The 19,308-nt window shown below is 40.1% G+C and overlaps 1 protein-coding gene across 1 annotated transcript; it reads right to left on the bottom strand.

Moving 5' to 3' along the window:
* Positions 1-8,044: 8,044 nt before the first annotated feature.
* ca4a (carbonic anhydrase 4a) lies at positions 8,045-14,041 on the bottom strand. Its single transcript, XM_085363376.1, has 8 exons — positions 13,906-14,041; positions 10,966-11,010; positions 10,199-10,363; positions 9,965-10,110; positions 9,756-9,848; positions 9,593-9,659; positions 9,329-9,492; positions 8,045-8,993 (listed from the first exon to the last, which is right to left on the bottom strand). Exons 1-8 carry the CDS (start codon positions 14,039-14,041, stop codon positions 8,814-8,816), a joined length of 996 nt encoding a protein of 331 aa, XP_085219502.1. The 3' UTR covers positions 8,045-8,813.
* Between the last annotated feature and the right edge of the window lie 5,267 nt (positions 14,042-19,308).

Here is a 19,308-nt window from a genome sequence, read left to right as displayed (position 1 = left end):
GAGTAGCCTTTTAGAGCCAGTAGCACAGTTTTGCAGGCTATTCCCTACATTCACAGTATGTCCCATTTTGTGCCAAGCACATGAGGACACAAATAATAAATGTATTTACGAAATGATTTGGAAATGATCTGGATATACAATGTCGGCTGTTCCAGGTGGCATTACAATACCTGGCACAGCAAATTAAAAAACTGTGTTTTTTTTTCTTGTTGTAACATAGTGTAGCACACCACATTGCTACATGAGACACACTTTAGCAATGTGATGCCACAATGCAGTGACAAAAACAAAAGGGAAGTGAGGCAACATGTCACTTGCAATTTCAATGATACTGACATCCTTTAAAAAAACGACTCTTACATGGTCTTCCTGTGCCAGTCAATCTGAATTAGGCCTATCTGTCAAAATCTGAGGAACTTCTTTAACTGCTTATCAGTAAGTGTGAGCACTTCTATAAAAGCAGAAGCTTTGACAGTTTGATGGTCTGAAGCATTTAGGGGAGTTAACAATATGCCACAATCTTCCAATAAATGGACATCCCAGCAAATTAATGCGAAAGTCAGATTGTGTAATGCTCCAAGAAAAGCAGACACTAAAGGCCTCTGTTAGCATGCTAAATGTTAAAATTAAGGACAGTACACAGCTTAGCTTTGCAAAGTTGTATATAAACAAACCACAAGACTTCTGGATTCATGCCCTGTGGACAGATGAGTCCAAAGTTGAGATTGTTAGGCTATAATGCACAGTGCCAGGTTTGGAGCAAACCAAACACAGTGTGTCAGCACAAACACCTACACTAAACCATGATGGTGGTAGAAGGAGGATGATTTATCTTTGTTTTACACACACAGCACTTGGGTATCTTGCAGTCATTGAGTTGATCAGGAACGCTGTATACCAAAGTATTCAGGATTCAGATGTCAGGACATCTGTCCCGCAGCTAATGCTTGGCCCGAATTGGCTCATGAAACAGAACAATGATCTAAAGAACAGCAAAAAAAATCTAAAGAAAAATTTAAATCAGAAAGACTGAAAAAAAGAAGAAGTCAATGTCCCAAGACCTCAACCCAAATGAAATGCTGTGGTGGGACTTTAAGAGAGCTGTGCATAAACACATGCCCGCAAACCTCAATGAACTAAAGCAACGCTGTAAAGAACGAGTGAGCCAAAAACAAGTCCTACAGAAAATGATTACTTCAAGTTATTGCTGCTAAAGGCAGTTCTACAAGTTCTTGAATCATGGTGAAATTAGTATTTCACAGAAGTGCAGTGTACTGCGAAAAACTTTCTTTGTCACATACAGTGGGGCAAAAAAGTATTTAGTCAGCCACCGATTGTGCAAGTTCCCCCACCTAAAATGATGACAGAGGTCAGTAATTTGCACCAGAGGTACACTTCAACTATGAGAGACAGAATGTGGAAAAAAAAATCCATGAATCCACATGGTAGGATTTGTAAAGAATTTATTCGTAAATCAGGGTGGAAAATAAGTATTTGGTCAATAACAAAAATACAACTCAATACTTTGTAACATAACCTTTGTTGGCAATAACAGAGGTCAAACGTTTACTATAGGTCTTTACCAGGTTTGCACACACAGTAGCTGGTATTTTGGCCCATTCCTCCATGCAGATCTTCTCGAGAGCAGTGATGTTTTGGGGCTGTCGCCGAGCAACACGGACTTTCAACTCCCGCCACAGATTTTCTATGGGGTTGAGGTCTGGAGACTGGCTAGGCCACTCCAGGACTTTCAAATGCTTCTTACGGAGCCACTCCTTTGTTGCCCGGGCGGTGTGTTTTGGATCATTGTCATGTTGGAAGACCCAGCCTCGTTTCATCTTCAAAGTTCTCACTGATGGAAGGAGGTTTTGGCTCAAAATCTCACGATACATGGCCCCATTCATTCTGTCCTTAACACGGATCAGTCGTCCTGTCCCCTTGGCAGAAAAACAGCCCCATAGCATGATGTTTCCACCCCCATGCTTCATAGTAGGTATGGTGTTCTTGGGATGCAACTCAGTATTCTTCTTCCTCCAAACACGACGAGTTGAGTTTATACCAAAAAGTTCTACTTTGGTTTCATCTGACCACATGACATTCTCCCAATCCTCTGCTGTATCATCCATGTGCTCTCTGGCAAACTTCAGACGGGCCTGGACATGCACTGGCTTCAGCAGCGGAACACGTCTGGCACTGCGGGATTTGATTCCCTGCCGTTGTAGTGTGTTACTGATGGTGACCTTTGTTACTTTGGTCCCAGCTCTCTGCAGGTCATTCACCAGGTCCCCCCGTGTGGTTCTGGGATCTTTGCTCACCGTTCTCATGATCATTTTGACCCCACGGGATGAGATCTTGCGTGGAGCCCCAGATTGTGGGAGATTATCAGTGGTCTTGTATGTCTTCCATTTTCTGATGATTGCTCCCACAGTTGATTTTTTCACACCAAGCTGCTTGCCTATTGTAGATTCACTCTTCCCAGTCTGGTGCAGGTCTACAATACTTTTCCTGGTGTCCTCCGAAAGCTCTTTGGTCTTGGCCATGGCGGAGTTTGGAGTCTGACTGTTTGAGGCTGTGGACAGGTGTCTTTTATACAGATGATGAGTTCAAACAGGTGCCATTCATACAGGTAACGAGTGGGGGACAGAAAAGCTTCTTACAGGAGACGTTACAGGTCTGTGAGAGCCAGAGATTTTCCTTGTTTGAGGTGACCAAATACTTATTTTCCACCCTAATTTACGAATAAATTCTTTACAAATCCTACCATGTGGATTCATGGATTTTTTTTTCACATTCTGTCTCTCACAGTTGAAGTGTACCTCTGGTGCAAATTACTGACCTCTGTCATCATTTTAAGTGGGGGAACTTGCACAATCGGTGGCTGACTAAATACTTTTTTGCCCCACTGTAACTCTAATAGAGCTAACTCTAACTTCATGAGCAAGTGCTGTCCAATTAATAACTAATTCACTTCTCTCCTTGACCTCAGTGTTACATTTCACGTGTGCCGTGTAGTGGAAAGGTAGGAATAAATCAGAGAAATCACACTCTTTAGCATGCATCAATTTTCATTATACAGCAAGGCAACAATAAAAAAGCAGCAACACATATATTATCAGCTGGCTCTGTCTCCCTGTGTGACATCATCACATATACACATGCATACCATTGGTTATTATGTAACACCTAAAGTCATGCATATTCACGTTACATTATAGTGACAACTAAACAGAGCTCTTCACAACAAAAAGCCAAGGGCGTTTCTGGCTAATTCTGATATAGCAGCAGGCATCACCCTTTTAACTTTCATTGTGACTGGTCAGAATGACTCATGTAATTTACTCACATCTAATACTCACATGAACAGGGAGTGCCACCAGCCAGACAATAAATAAATAAATAAATAAATAAATGTGGCACCACTACACCACCAGAAGATAGGAGGATGGATTGCGTTTACTCAAATATAGGTACAATACATAACAGACCATGGGTGTTATCACATCCTCAACTGAGGATATGGAATTGGTGAATATTAGTAAGAGTAGTCTTTGTTCAGGATGTGTGAGTGTGCACTGTGTCCTGCAGTCCCACCTTTGGAAGGAATTCTGTGTCCTTTGGCACATTTTTGCACATTATTTCCCTCAAATTACTCTCCAAGCCACAGAGAGAGAGAAAACCTTAAAACAATACATACTATATGATACTACATGGTCAAAATATTATGATACTATATGGTCAAAATATATACATCTATTCAATTTTTTCCCATCCTTTTAAAAATCAAGTTGTTCAAGGAATGCGGGGTCATCTTGAATCTTCTCATGTACTTCCAAAAGCCCCCTCACCCTGTGACTGGTCTGTGCTCTGAGAACAATGCAGTCAAATAGCATTGTTGGCAGAAACAGAACAACTTCTCCATGTTTGCCTCCGGCTCTTTGTGAATGCTGGTACTCAAGGTACCTTTGTTTCTGATAGTGGGGTGTATTCTCCCTGCCTGAGATATCTTCCTGTTGATTGACATCAACTTAGTCAAAGTCTACTTTCAGGTCACCATGAAGTGCCTTTTTACGACAAAAGTGCCAACAAAAGTGTCTTTCTGACGATAACCTAGTGCATATAATTTGATTTCTGTCCCTTCCGTTTCTCACGTGGACAGTCTAGTGTTGGTTTTGTGAGTAAATTTACACTGATAATGTTTGTTTGACTAAACTTAACATAACTTTTTCTTCCAGGCAAAGTCTACCCTTATGTCATAGGCCTGTGGACAGCATGTTACCTTCTTAGTAAATGGTTTGCAATACAAAAAGAAGGAAAAGCAGGGTAAAATTCTTTCTTTCAATCCTGTACACTCTGAGACTTTTAGGCACCAAGAATGAATTACATCTGGTTCATATTGTGTAATAATATTTAATCAGTATACACAGATATCCTGGAACTAGAAACTGCAGGGGAATCTGTACTGCCATGCCACTATTGTCACTTATTGTTACTTAATCTGTAGCAAATATGTGATGGAAGCTTTTTCAAAGAAACAAGATTCATATTAATACTGCACCTTTAAATGTTTTCCTTCAGGCAGTTTTGTTGAAAGCACATTCAAGTTCATATTATATTAAAGGGTACATTCACATCGTTTTTTCAAGGCTTATACTTACATTCCTGCATGCATAATAATGAGCCAAATCAATCAGCAAAACCACTTAGGCAAATAATAACTACGTTTAGAGGGGAATGCATCAAGTGATGACCATCAGTTCTTGCAGTCATCTGACCTTTAAAACTGATGCCATTTGTGGGATGCTGAGATTTTTGGGCTGTTCCTGGAAAACACTGATGACAATCATGCAACTGCAACAATATATTACTCACAGCCCAACTCAGCTGAATTTTAGTCATAGTAACTCTTTCAGTTTACATGCAGACATCTTAACACTATTCAAATTCAAATGAGGTCCAACGAAGAGGAATATTTTTTGGATCGAGGTTCTAATACTAGTGTGCTCCCCTCTCTTATCGCTCAATGAAGTGTTGTGCATTGTTGGCCAAACTAGCCCAGATCACTTGCCTAAAGCTGCTGCTTCTAAAAAGGATTACAGTGGTTCACTTACTGCTTTAGCGCAAGTCTACTGACGAGCAGCCTCAGGTCTGTCTGCTTTACCGACTCAGACTGACTGTAGCAGCTGATTTCACTGCCTCCTAACAAGATGGCACATTCAAGCACCTCAGAGCTCAGCCACATGTGCACACAAGGCATACGATTAAGACATTCAAACTCCTTGTATTGTGTAAAGTTAGACCACAACGACCTCTGACCCACTGAAGAGCAAGCCTCACTGAAACAGAGAATGATTGCATTACACTGAGATCAAAAGGCTTTTAAATTCTTCACATTCAGTCTTATCACCAGTGACAGGAATGCATGTAAACTGGTGTTAACCCCTGCATTTAAATGGCAGCATATTGTCCCCATTGATGGAGATTTTATGCTAATGGTGGTATCAATATCTGCACAGTGAAAAGGAGGCTCCTAAAAGAAATTAGCTGTTAATCTTCCCTTGCTGTGTTTTTGTCCTTTCACAAGAATGAAAGCCATTTTGCATACTCTGGGTACAAAACTTCATTCGGCCCTTCTACTCTTATTTTAATTTAAAAAGAATTGAATGTTTGCTTCCCTTTCATTGCTTATTCCAAATTTCTATCCCAGTAATATTAAGGGTGTGTTATATGGCTTCATGGATAGATTAATTTGGGTGTCATCTGCATAGTAGTGAAAATGTATGTTATGCCTTCTAATGATACTGACTTTGGGAAGTATGTATTATGTAAACACAACTGGTCCTGACACGGAACCCTGTGGTACTCCATAATTTACCTTAATGTGTGTTACAGAAACAAATTGGAGGCCGAGGAGTAAACATCTGACACAATGAGCAGGAAAGTGCAGGAAGGACAGGTGAAGAGGCCATGCTGCTAGCGAATTGGCTACAAGCTAAGCTAAGCTAGTGAATCCCTAAAGACACAGTAAGTGAATATTGTGAATATAATTAAAGGGTAAATCAAGAGAGAGTGTGCTTTGGATAAAGTACGTTAAGATTACAGTGTGAAATAAGACGATTTTTATAAGTTTTTAAATCAAATTGGCTACTGAGATAAGCTACACATAAACACCACTGTGCACTGTAACAGGAACAGGAAGCGATACTCTACCACAGAGAAAGCCAACACCAAGTGATTGCTTAGTGATAGCCTATTAGATATCACCTCTGAGCTATATCATTGACAACACAATAACAAATTTATCAGGCGGAATTAGAATAAAGTTAATTGGGTGTTACTTCACATAGAAGTATGTGAAGTACTGATTTGTGGGATTGATTTTCAACAGTGAGATCCAGGAGGAAGGAAGAGGAGTGGCAGTATAGGTCAAGCAGTGTGTTGTTTTCCTGACCTCATGCACAAAGACCAGCCCAGTGACCTTTAATTGCAGCTGGCTATCTGGTAAGATTCAAAATGAGGATGCCTCTGGTTTCTTCCTGAGAAAACAGTGCCCTTTGTCACTGAAACCCCAGAGACTTGGGGGATTTGAGGTGAGATTAAGGAGATGGTGTGGTTATATCGGTGCTGTCCTGTTGACTAGAAAACAGCAAGGTCCCAGATATTAAGCATCCACCCCTTGTTCCCTTGATCCACAAGCTCTCCAACTCCTCCTCCTCCTCCTCAACTGAAAAACCTATTGGATGCCTGTGGAGGAGAATGAAGGCACCTCTTTCATTCAAGCTTTTGTGTATACTCTCGCACAGCCTCTGTGCATGCCTCAGTGAGAGGTCTTCCAAGGTCTTTAACAAGAAGTCTTTTGATTCTTTAATGACAAGGGATTGGAGGAGGTGGGTGGGGTGTTAAATAACTTGCAACTAGTGTCTGCAAACTGTCTCAGAGATCAATTTAAAAAATATTTTTAGTAGATTTTAATGTGTTTGTGTACCTCTGCTATACCTTTGATAGTGAGCTGTGTAAGATAAAACAACCTCTTATTCGAACTTCTTGAAGAACAAGAACGAGTCAATTAGAAAAGGATTAAGAGATGAGAAACTCTTCTCTTCCAGAGAGTCTGAGACTCTCTGGACAGACCGAAGGGTTATCAGTCAGCAAACCGAGAAGCCCGTCTGTGTGTCTGAGCCAGCAGACAAACAACAAAGCCAAAAAAGTGTATTCTCATATCAGCTTTCACAGCGCAGCCAGACCCAGAACAGACACTGATTTTGATCAGTGGGTCAAATAGCTTGAATTGTGCCCATGCAAGCAGAAGACACAGTCATTAAAAAGGCATTTAGGTATTTTATTGTTCAGCTGGAACACATTCTCCATATCATTTGAAGAACTACAACCTGACAGTCTCATACACTTGAACATCACAAGTAAACTCTATAAGTCATGAACAGGTTGATGCTTTGCATTCAGCACTATTCTTGGAATACATAAATATCAATTGCAGTCTCATATCATTATACACATTCATTACATATATAAATACATCAGTGTACAGCATAGAAATATAACGTGAAGCCTTGTGAAACAATGGAAAATATACAGATTCCTTTTCCTAGGTCATCACAATAAATCTTCCTGGAAAATTGCACAGAATACATAATAAGCCCTCCCAAACAAATCAGTGGGGTGTAATTCACAGTCGATAACATTCAGTGCCTTCCAGAGCCCGTACTACAAGCCATGAACACAGTTCTATGTTGTCATGATTACGTAGCTTACTGAACTTTATGTGTCAAAAACTGGAAAAAAAAAACCAACAAACAAAAACAAACAGATTGACTGAGGTGTTTGCATGTAAATTTGGCAAGCTCTGTTTTGTGCATGTATCTCGTAATAAACATGCAGATTCATGCTAATCGTGTTTGAAATGCAAAAAATTAATAATGCTGGTTTGACAAGATATGCTGGTCTGTTCTCCAAAGTATAACTGTGTCCTTGAGCTACAGACACTCTCAGCCATTTTGTGACCTGCAATTAGTATCGCTGCACCTTCATCTTTCCCTCTGGTGTAAGTTGCCATGGGGTGGGAGGAGAAGGTTTGCAGCTGCTCTTAGGTCAGGCTGTAGTTGTCCCTCGTAAATGTTTTCAACGCTGGATTCTGGCGGGAAAAAGGCTTGACCTTAAACCCTCCCACCCTTTACCATACCACCTGCTAGCTGAGTGGCTGCGAGTGAGTCACCTGACAGCCCTGCGGTGTGCGCCTGGACCATGAAAGAATGACCAAGCTGCTGACTCCTTTGACCATCGCCTTGGAAATGCAGCTTAGTTTAATGACTCAGTTCTGCTATTTATAACTTTATGCTCCACTAAGAATAGCACACCACGTGCCAGTTTACAGGCTGACAATGGCACTCAGAGTGTAAACTCTCTGGGACTCACTCTGACATTAGGAAAAACAAAATTTGCCTGACACTTGACAAAGTGTAATGAATTATAAAGTGTATGTTTAGGAGGATGATTTGGAATCTTAGTGAATGCCTAAACGTGTGCTCTGAAACCATAATGCTGAAATAACACCTACTGCTTCACTACACATGCATGAGTGCTTTAATAAACCCTTACAGCACCTTTCGTAAGGCATTACTAAAACGCCTTTGTCATTTGTGTCATAAGGGGGGGAACACCAGGTGAGTCATGCCTGCACTACGATATGATCCGTCATCTTTGCAAACATGTGATGAAGAGGTTACAAATTCGGGTTTGACTGATTGATTGGTGTGGAACTTTTTGTGTTTATGGATGTTGCAGTGCAGCATGGGATACCTCTAATTGGGTTCGGACAGTCCCAAGGCTATGGCAATGGTGGCGAGGAGGATGGCAGAGTTGGCGAGGATCACTGCACTTCCTGAGCGGTACACCTTCCGGCCATTGAGGGGCTGAACAGGTCTGAAATTCCCAGTCATCTGCTTGCCATCCTTAAACTGGAGTTTAGAGAAAGCTTGGAGCTGGGGGAGCAGAATATTAACATGAGTGTTAGGCTCCAGGTTGTGGAAAAAGATCATAAAGGAGTGCAATTACAGTAATGTTTCTGAACATGCAAAAAAAAGGTTGGAAAGTATTTGTACTCTAGCAGAGCCTTTTTATGTTTACTCCTGCAGTTCTGAGAGATGTGTACCTGTGTGTGTACCTGTGTAGCTCACACTTATCATTACCAGCAAGTTTGCAGATTCAGAAGTTATATTGAAAACTACTATATGAAAACACTAAAGTTTAACCATGTAACATTAAAAATTAAGGCTTAAGGCTGAAATATATATTTAAATTGAGGTGCATTCTTGACCTGTTCTATGCTCAAAGGAATGGGGTTCTCAAACAGAGTCCAAATCACAGACTCTGTACACCCCGGGGTGGTCAGAGAGCCTTTATAACGGTAGTAAGCCGTTAGATTTTTCTCAGACGGGATCAGCTGTGCCAGGGAGATTGAAGACAGAGACGTATTGCTATCTGAAAACAAAACAAAACAAAGCAAAACTCCACAGTGGAAACAGATAGCCAAAGCTACACAGCCATGAGTCTGATTGTTTGAACATAAACTAGTACCTACTTGTTGCTTGGATGTTTTGCAGAGTACTGATGATGCGTTCATACTTCCGGTTACTGCTACTAGACAGCTGAAAATTGAAATAGCCGCATTTTAGTACATTTACTTTTCATACTTAGGTCTGGAATAGTTTTTGCATCTGAGGTGAAAAATTTAAAAAGGGGACCTCATAGAAAAATCCAAGAACTGCAACTCCCTCTGTATCACTCAGTGCTGTTGTCAAATCAGAGTAAGCTTTCTTCATGTGAACAATGTGCAGCTGTAGACAAAATATTTGTGCTGTCATTCAATAATGATAAGTCACCATGAGTACTTCTGAGTACTTCTGTAGTTCAGAACAGTAACAGTTCAGGCTGTTGGACCAAGTTTAAATACCTCCATGGGATACTGTTCCCCGTCAATAGTGTGTTCGGAGCCAGGCCCTCCATTGGCTCCCCAGTGCAGGTGGAACTGCACAGCCATATACTCATCAGGCAGGTCTCCATGTGATATAGTAGATACAGTAGGAATCTGGACCTGAGCTGGAACAGACAACACAACAAGCATGAAGAGCGTACACAACAGCTTCAAAACGTTGCCGAGTTAAATTTTAATGGAAAATAAGCTCACCGGAGTGGCCATTGTTTATGATTGTGCTTGTGAAGATCTCCTGGTAATTCTGAAACTTAAGAGGAGTCAGGCGATCATCTTTGAAAGTCTTTCTGGTGACAATGTTAATGGGCGACTGTTTTTGTCCTCCACATGCTGAGTTTACATGGGTCCACTTCTCTGGTACTAAATCACAAAAAACACCAAACAACCATTTTTGAATGATTATTTTCAGTCTGGAGGAGTTTGTAGCACTTGAAACTCCACTTTTTTCTAGTCACTAATATACTTAATAATCTTCCTGTTCAAGAAGAAAGTAGAAAGTGGCCAAATATCTAGTTTACTAAAAGGAGTCATTGATTAAATTAAACACATGCATGGAGTACCACAAGGCTCAATGCTTGGTCCTTTAGAGTTTTCCATCTACATGCTGCCTTCAGACTAAATATTTCAGCAGCATGATATCAGGTTGTGTTTTGCTATTTCTCTTTTAGTTTCAGCAGTGTGTTGTAACAGCATGTTTCCTCGTGCAGGTCTTAAAAACTGCTTTTCACTAATTGCAGCATTTCAATAGGTTATTAGAAAGCTAACTTGTCAATCTATCCATAAAACTACAACAGCACTACATATAACAACAACTGTAGCATTCTCATTGGCTTGTGTACATTTTAATATTTTAGTAGGCCATATATAGCACTGCACTGCACTGCATTCCTCACTAGCTACCCCATCTAGGGATGACTGCGTCAATGATTCCATCAGAAATTCTTACCATCAGAAATGCTTACCATTGCACTGATGACCACAGGTAAACTGGGACTGATAGCACCAGTCTGAAAAAAAGTAAAAGCTTTACTGATAAAATGCATTTGCATGCTAAAAGGCACAGGTTTGATGCTTGTGACAGTGTGACAGAAGCATTAACCCTAGTTGACACATTCTGTTGCGAGAGCAGACTAGGATGTTTCCTCTTGCCATGTATTGTAGAAAGCCTCATTGATTTATCAATAGTTAATTTTTCTCTAAAAACAAATAGTGGATTGTTCTCCTATTGGATTAAGATAGCTTTTATCCATGGCCACACAAAACCCCCTAATAGTCTGGAATTGTCTTCTTATTTACCAAAAGAAAAAAAAAACAGTCAGTGTTCGTGCTTTATCTTTCTGTGCTATTGGAATAAACTTGGAGCCAATTTCTTGTATCAACAAGCTCCCATTCTGACTTGTTTGTCTGAATATTTATTAAAATTTCACAATCGGTTTGTATGTTTCCACCGCTTACTCTAAAACAAATATCTGCAGCTACCCAAAATATCAAACATTTATAAAAATATAAAAGAAAAAATATGAAAAACACATATGCCATTGAAAATTATGGGAAGGGTCTCCTGATCTATATTTGAACTGTATCGGTTCTTCTCAGTGTGTGTGTGAAGGAAGTCAAAGCTTGGCAACTTTGCTATGTTGGCAAGCCTTTTCCTTCTGCTCCATCGTGATAATGGCTACTGGAAATAGACAAGGCAGGGGGAAAGCATTTCAGGGGGTACAATCAACCACTACACTGCCTCTAGTACATACATACATGTCCAAGTCTTGTTTGTTTGATTTTTTTGTAAAAATTGTAATTATTATTTTCTCTTGTAGCAGAATTTGCATGTGAGTGTGTGTGTGTGTGTGTGTGTGGGGGGGGGGGGGGGGGGGGGGGGGGGGGGACATATAATAGTGCAGAAATTTCTAATTAAGCTTAGTGTCTTTGATGCTGAACATAATAAAAGATTATGATTAATTGTAAGCCTTGACTGAGTGTTGCTGGCCTGAATGCGGATGCTGCAGCTGTATGAGTCCCACAGAGACAAGCTGAACCAACTGCTTCCTGTAGCTGTGAGATGCAGAGAACGTACTAGTTTCTTTTCACTGAATTCTGTTAAATCCAGAATTGAATTTCAAATCCCTCCCCCCCCCCCCCCCCCCCCCAATCACCATTATATATATAGATTGAATGGACCATTAAAGGGTAATGTTATTTAAACCACTCCAAGTACATTTGTATTACTTTTTTAAATGTCACTTTTACGTAATATTTTCAAGTTGTAATTTTACAGATCGCTATTTGTCGTTTTGCTTGACCAAATAGGCCTACTGGCGAAACCAAGAAACTTCCTCCATTAACGGAATATCTAATTTTATGGCCGGCTCTCGCTCCTTCATATTTTGGCCAATCAGATTTCGGTCCGCACAATTCTCCACCAATCGGCGTTCGGCTTTGATCTTCGTGTGACGCGGAGACAGAGAGAGTAAACAATATGAATGATTTTCTAAAAGCCCGAAAGCTGTGCCAAGAGGGAAAACTGAGGAAACCGTCAAATAGAAAACAAAAGGCAGTGAAATGATAAACTAATTAGTCGTCTCACAGTGACATGTGAACACAGGCAGACGGAGACGAGCTTTTATGACACTGTGCTATATGTAAGCGTGTCATAGAGACAAACAGACAAATACACTTATAACGCATTTCAGATTTTACCCACTCGTGCCAAAACGGCTCAAGATTTAGAAGGGGGTTTTTTTGTCTCTTATTATTGGATACAGAAAAGAAATGTGGTCCAGGCTTCCAGCGCGCCGGTCTATGGGACACTGACGTGGACAGCTATCACAAATAAGACCCTGCAGCTTTCAGAGCTGCTCCATGCAACATGGAATAAATGCACGGACACAAAGAGATTTCTCACCGACAGGTTCTGATTATAGAGGCGCAACTGGGACGCAAACGTCTATCACTGGCTCGGCCTGGTTCCGAGCAGGTGCACGAGAGAGAGAGCGCAAGAGAGAGGTGTCCGAAACACAGAGCCCCAGAGGGAATGTGGGCTCTGCCTGTTTTTGACTCAGACTCAGCTGATGCAGGATCTCTGTATCCTTCCCTGCCCTTCAACATTCAGTTCAGCGGTGTAAATATCAAGGTGCGGATTGGATGAGCCTGACACACACACACCAACACTGCCGCTGCTACCGAGGCGTGATGGACAGGACAGGTGGAGCGCTTCACGTAGAGGGGCATTTGGTACTGCGGAAATGTTCGCTTTTTATTTATTTTTATTTATTTATTTATTTATTTACATTTTTAGCCAGTATATATAAACTTATTTAACTGAACATCGTGTCTGGCATGACAAATTAAAAAGGAGAGTTCATTTGTAATTAGAACGACTGAAAGACAAAAACGGCCATACAATAACGGAAAAATAAATAAATCGCCAATCTTTATATACATATATATATATATATACCACGGGTGGTCCCCGTGGTAATCGGAGCACTAGGTGCGGTGACTCCCAAGCTAGGCGAGTGGCTCCAGCAGATCCCGGGAATAACATCGGAGATCTCTGTCCAGAAGAGCGCAGTCCTGGGAACAGCTAAGATACTGCGCAGGACCCTCAAGCTCCCAGGCCTCTGGTAGAGGACCCGAGCTTGAAGGATAAACCGCCCGCAGGGGCGTGCTGGGTGTTTTTTTTTTGTTTTGTTTTTATATATATATATATATATATATATATATATATATATATATATATATATATATATATATATATATATATATATATATATATATGTGTGTGTATGTATAATTTTTTAAGGACTGGAAGAGTGGCAGGATTTTTTTTTAGTGTAAGAACTAAAAATAAAGACAGGCAGTTGCTTCAAATGATCTCGAGCTGTGAATGGAAGCAGACTTACCTCCTGATCCTGTGCAGACTGTCCAAAAGGATGCCAGGAGAACCGGCAGGATGAGCTGCTGCATTTTGGAGCGTCTCCGACTCGACACAGAAGGCAACGCAGCGACTTGGTTTTTTTTCCCCCAATGTGATGGCATTCTTGAGGGGGTTTTGTACTTATCTATCACCAAACCACGACAGGGAAGAAAGTGTGGCCCCTCCCCCTTCGGGCATCGCCTCTGATAAAGCACCGAAAGAAGGTATGATGAGAAAGGGCCAGTATCACTGCAACACGTTGTTGTTTACATTAATATCACGCTCCTGGACTGAGGTTTCTGTGGAAATAGGGGAAATCAGCTAGAGTTAATCAACATTGTTTTTTACTGACTGCTCCACAGGTAGCTCAAGGTGGCCTTCGGGTGATTAAATAATGGTGGGAGGTTCTTAAAAGTACACTGAACTCTCATTTCTCCTTGTCCCTTTTACATATAAGGTTAGACAAATCCCCATGCAGTTACACACATTGTGTATCAGGTTAATGCAGCTCCTGACAGAAGCTGTAGGACACTTACACTCATGACAGTGCAGTATTTAAACCCTTTGCCTGAGTGAATGCATGTGGCAGAAAACTTAGAAAGGGCTGTGTATTTTACACAGTTTGAGGTTTCAACCTGAGCTATAATAAGTCTGTATTTATTATATTTATATTCAAATTTTTCAGCGCATTAGGCTGATCCCACTGAAACTTTTTGATCCCTCAGTAATTACAGCTTAAAATTATGTGTCCTGTTTGGGTTTCAGTATCAAAAATCAGCTTTTAAAGCTATTTTTCTCACACATGCGGGCTGTTTTCTGCTCAGATCATTGTTTCGCATTCATTAAGGACTACACAGCAATGTATGCAAGAAATATGATGTGCATGCACACCCATGCATGGGTTATAAAATATCATATCTCCCAGGCTAATTTACTTTGAAAATGTGTGTGAGGAATAACACAACAGGACACTTTATCCTACAGAATTAATCTCACCCCAGACCAAAGACTGCACGTGCCCCGTTCAACCTCTGCCTGACCTCCACTCATTGCCAATAAAAGGAGCTCCTATACACAGAGGCACAGCTGAGGTGTGAGCTCACTGCTGTCTCCAACAGTGGCCAGTCTGTGTAAACTCTATAAATAGTGTGGAGCCCTGATCTACTTTGCAGGAGCTGCTACCTGGTACACGGATGAAAGCTGGATCAAAATAAAAACACACTGAACACACAAATCATGTGAAGAGCAACACTGGGGTCAGTCAGGAGGTCGTGAGTGGAGAAGTGCGACCTTCTTGGACCATGCAGTGGACATGTAAGATGGTGGGAACCCAGCAAAACCACACACCAACAGAAAGCAGAAAAGAAGCAGAATGGAAACACATTTTAATCATTACACTGCAATAGTTGTTGAAAGCTTGGAAGGATCTTCAGTAAATACATTTCTCTGTGCACTGCTGGGGCAGAAGCTCATGGACCCTACCCAGGCTTAAAAGCAGAGCAATGTCTTGCATGCAGTTCAATGCGCATAACAGCTGAAGGGATGCTCTTCTGAAGGAAACACAGGGATGGAGAAGAGTAAATGTTTGAAAGAGGCGGAGGGGAAAAAAAGACGTGGTTTATGAAACCACTATCAGCCCATTACAATGCAGCCCTGACACATTTACCAGTACAGATTAGTATCTACTCAACTTGGTGCACGTGACCCTAACCATTCACTTCATGGCTGGGAGGGTAAGTAACTCACTTGTAACTTTATAGACTGAGAAGTTAATAAGCTCACAAAAGCTTCGAAACTTGGGCGTGCCCAGCAGCCATCAAACCTCAACAGGTTTGTTGGATGAAAGGTGAAACGTCTCTGAGAAACCCAGCTGCTGTCATTTCTACTCTCAGAGATACCAAGAATATGTGCTTCATTCATGGGCGCTGGTCACTAAAATTGAAATGGATTCCTCTCAGAGTATTTCTAAACATATGAAATTAAAAAATGTTTTACGAAAACTTGCAACAATGTTAAACAGCAAACAGAAGAGAGGTATGGAGAACATTCATCCTCTTAAAATTTGTTAACACAAACAAGGCAGAATGGATTTTTACAGGGGGAAGAAGAAACAACATCAGGCAGAACAAAGATAAAAAGTTGGGAACAAAATAACTGATGAGGGTTTAAAATGCATTTTCTATGAAATTTCATGACGCTTGCCGGGTTCTTCCTTTGGAGGGATTTTGCTTGGAAAATAAATGTACACTAAAAACTATTTCTAATAATGGTAAGAGCTTAAATTCTCAATGATGGAGAAACTATAGGAAAAACAGACCAAAGTGCCTACATAAATTTTACAGAAGAGGTGTTTTAAAAATCTGTATTTAAAGGAGGGACATACTGACATTTATTTATTTATTCAGAATTTTAAGAATAACAGCTTTAAAGCAAATAACACAAATAACAAATAACACCTAAAGGTAATGAAACTGAGAAATATGACACAACAAGTACAATGTATAGAAGGGAATCGCCCGCAAAATCTATGGAAGATCTAGTTGAGACAAATAGACAGTTAAAATTGACCTTTAATGTGCCTTTTTTGATTTCTTTTTCTTTCTTCTCTAACAGCCTGTTGAATGCCAAAGCATCAAAATCTGAGTTAAGTCTGGACTCTTTGCTTGTTTGTTTGGATGTGGACTTGCTGCTGTGTTTCATTTCTTGCTGGATAACTTAAAGGCACTTGAGCTTCAGGGCATGAGCTGATGGCCGGACATTCTCCTTCAGGATTTTCTGATATAGCGCAGAATTCATGGTTCCATCAATTACAGCAGGCTATTGTACTTTCTACCACCACATTTTCTCTGTAAAGTAGGTTCAGCATGACATGTTTGACTATATTATTCAAAACTGTGTGATTATTGGTATGAATAAAAGCTTGAACATGTTAAAGTGGAAACTTCAATACATTTGTTCTTGGTGCAGTTCACAACAGTTAGTTCAAAGTTTTGTGAGGAAAAAAGCCCAAATTTCTTTTCTGCTTTCTCACAGAATAGATTGAGCTGTCAACTTAATTTACATTCACTAAGTTGGACCCTAGAATAACCTGAGCCTGCATTATTCATCATGCTGAGCAGGTACACTGAAGGACATTGCCAAGAGTCCCTGCTAAAAAGCGTCAAAGAACCTGAATTGATGTTTCTTAGAAACGTTGACACCAGCAGCTCATCTGAAAACAGTGCTTTGGTATGGTGTATGAAGGACCTGCTTCATACACATCTTTGTGGTGTGAAGACACAAAACATAATAAGTAGCAAACAATGAAGCCTGCTTCTACAAAAGAAATGACTGTTTCATGTGATAAAGATGAATTTTAGTAACTCTTGAAAGTGGGGAAAGTGAGTAAATCTTTAACAGTGAAATTGTGCAATGAGCCTCTCTCTTAATTGGGTCAAAGTTGCTGCTGAAAACAGACACAACTCTGTTTTTCGCGGAGAAAAAACGCCATCTAGTGGACAAATGCAAAAAAGCGCTTTCAGCACTGAAAGAAGATCCATTCAAATCCATTAATCTTCTTTACTTCGAAAGCTTTTGCTGAATGACACCCTGCAAAGTGTGCATTATATTTCTTGTTATCATTATTAGTAGTATACTCCTTTAGATTTTTTAAGGCCACCACTACTTTTATTAATTCACTTATTCAGTTTTTCAAATAAAAAAAAAAAAAGTATTGCAACCTGAAACTGGCTTTTTCCTGTAGATTCAGCTAAAGAAATGGGAACTAACAGGAATGTGTTTTTGCAACAGGCCATCAGTATCAAAGCACTCAACGGTGCTATATGAAATAAGTTCTTTGCCAAGTTGGGTATTTTGTGTTGACAGAACACTGATTCATCCTTTAAGGCCTTTTTAGTGTGTGAATGATTCCTGGGTTAGTGCTAATTGGCTTAAACAAACAAACATTTCTCTGGAAATGTTCAGGTACCGATGATCAGGACTGGACTAAAAATAAGTGACAAAACAGCCCATGTCCAGAGAAAACCTCTGGAAGACCTTCAGAAAGACTGAAGAACTATTCAACAACAGCAGTTTAAACATTATAAAAAAGTCTGGCTGCTAATATAAAGAAACAAAATGTAAAGAAAAGAGTGGTGGATCAAAACTTTGTGTGGTGTCCTTGTGGCAGCAGAGATACATCAGTGATACATAACCATTGTTTGGTAACCTTTTCGCCACAGCTTCAAAAGATAAGATAAGATAAGATAAGATAACCTTTATTAGTCCCACACGTGGGAAATTTGTTTTGTCACAGCAGGAAGTGGACAGTGCAAAAGTTATGAGGCAAAAATTAGAATACAATAAGAATAAATACAGTACACAACTGTACAGAATAGAATAAAATACTATATACAGTAGAATAAAATAAAATAAATATACAATAAGATAAAAATAGAATACAAATACAAATACTATATACAACTGAGTAAAAATACAACGATGACAGAAAGGATTATTGCACTTAGTATTATTGCATATGTATGGATGTGTCCATTTTTCAGCCAATCACAGAGCAAGCCTTCCTGATCAGTCTGGTGTCACCAACTCCAGTGACACTCCCCAAGCAGATCACAAAAAAGTACACTCTGCTCACCAAAACAGACACTCTGTGATAGGCCCCCTGGGAGCACATGCCTTTTTGACTGATCTTGATAGGACTCATTTCATAGTATAACTACTAGCCCTACTACCATCTCGAATTCAAGGTCAAATTCCGTGCAATGAGGACATCAGAGACAGGCCACGGAGTTCCCAGCCTCCTCCTTATTGTTAAATCATGACCTCTGAGCTTAACTGAGGAAAGTGAGGACTGCAGTATCTTTAGATGTTTAGAGGTTCTTTTGTGACCTCCTGGATGAGTCGTTGATGTGTTCTTGGAGTAATTTTGGTAGGCCGCCTACTCCTTGGTAGGTTCACCACTGTTCCAAGTTTTCTCCACTTGTGAATAATGGCTCACTGGAGTCTCAAAGGCTTAAAAAGTATAACTCTTTCCAGAGCGACAGATGTCAGTGACTTTGTTTCTGTGGCAGTAGTCTTTAGATCATACCATGATGTGCTGCTTTTTGAGCTCTTCACTTTGTCAGACAGGTCCCATTAAAAAAAAACAACAACAACAAAAGCAATATTAATATTAATATTAAAATTGCAAAAAAACAAAAAACAAAAAACAAAAAAAAAAAAAACCCAAACCAAAAAAAAAAAAAAAGCAAAAAAGAAAAGAAAAGAAATCAAGAAGGGGGCAAATAATTTTTCACAACACTATAGAGGTGATTTAAATACTTATAGACAAAAGAAAATGAGATGCATACTGTAAAAGAAAAAACAAAATACAGGAAACCAGATCCATGAT

This window comes from Diplotaxodon limnothrissa, linkage group LG10 (assembly GCF_057381915.1).
Source record: "Diplotaxodon limnothrissa isolate DT_005_m linkage group LG10, D_limnothrissa_male_GT1.1, whole genome shotgun sequence".
NCBI lineage: Eukaryota > Metazoa > Chordata > Actinopteri > Cichliformes > Cichlidae > Diplotaxodon > Diplotaxodon limnothrissa.
The sequence above is the reverse complement of the archived record's forward strand: the minus strand, read 5'-3'. Positions and strand labels throughout refer to the sequence as shown.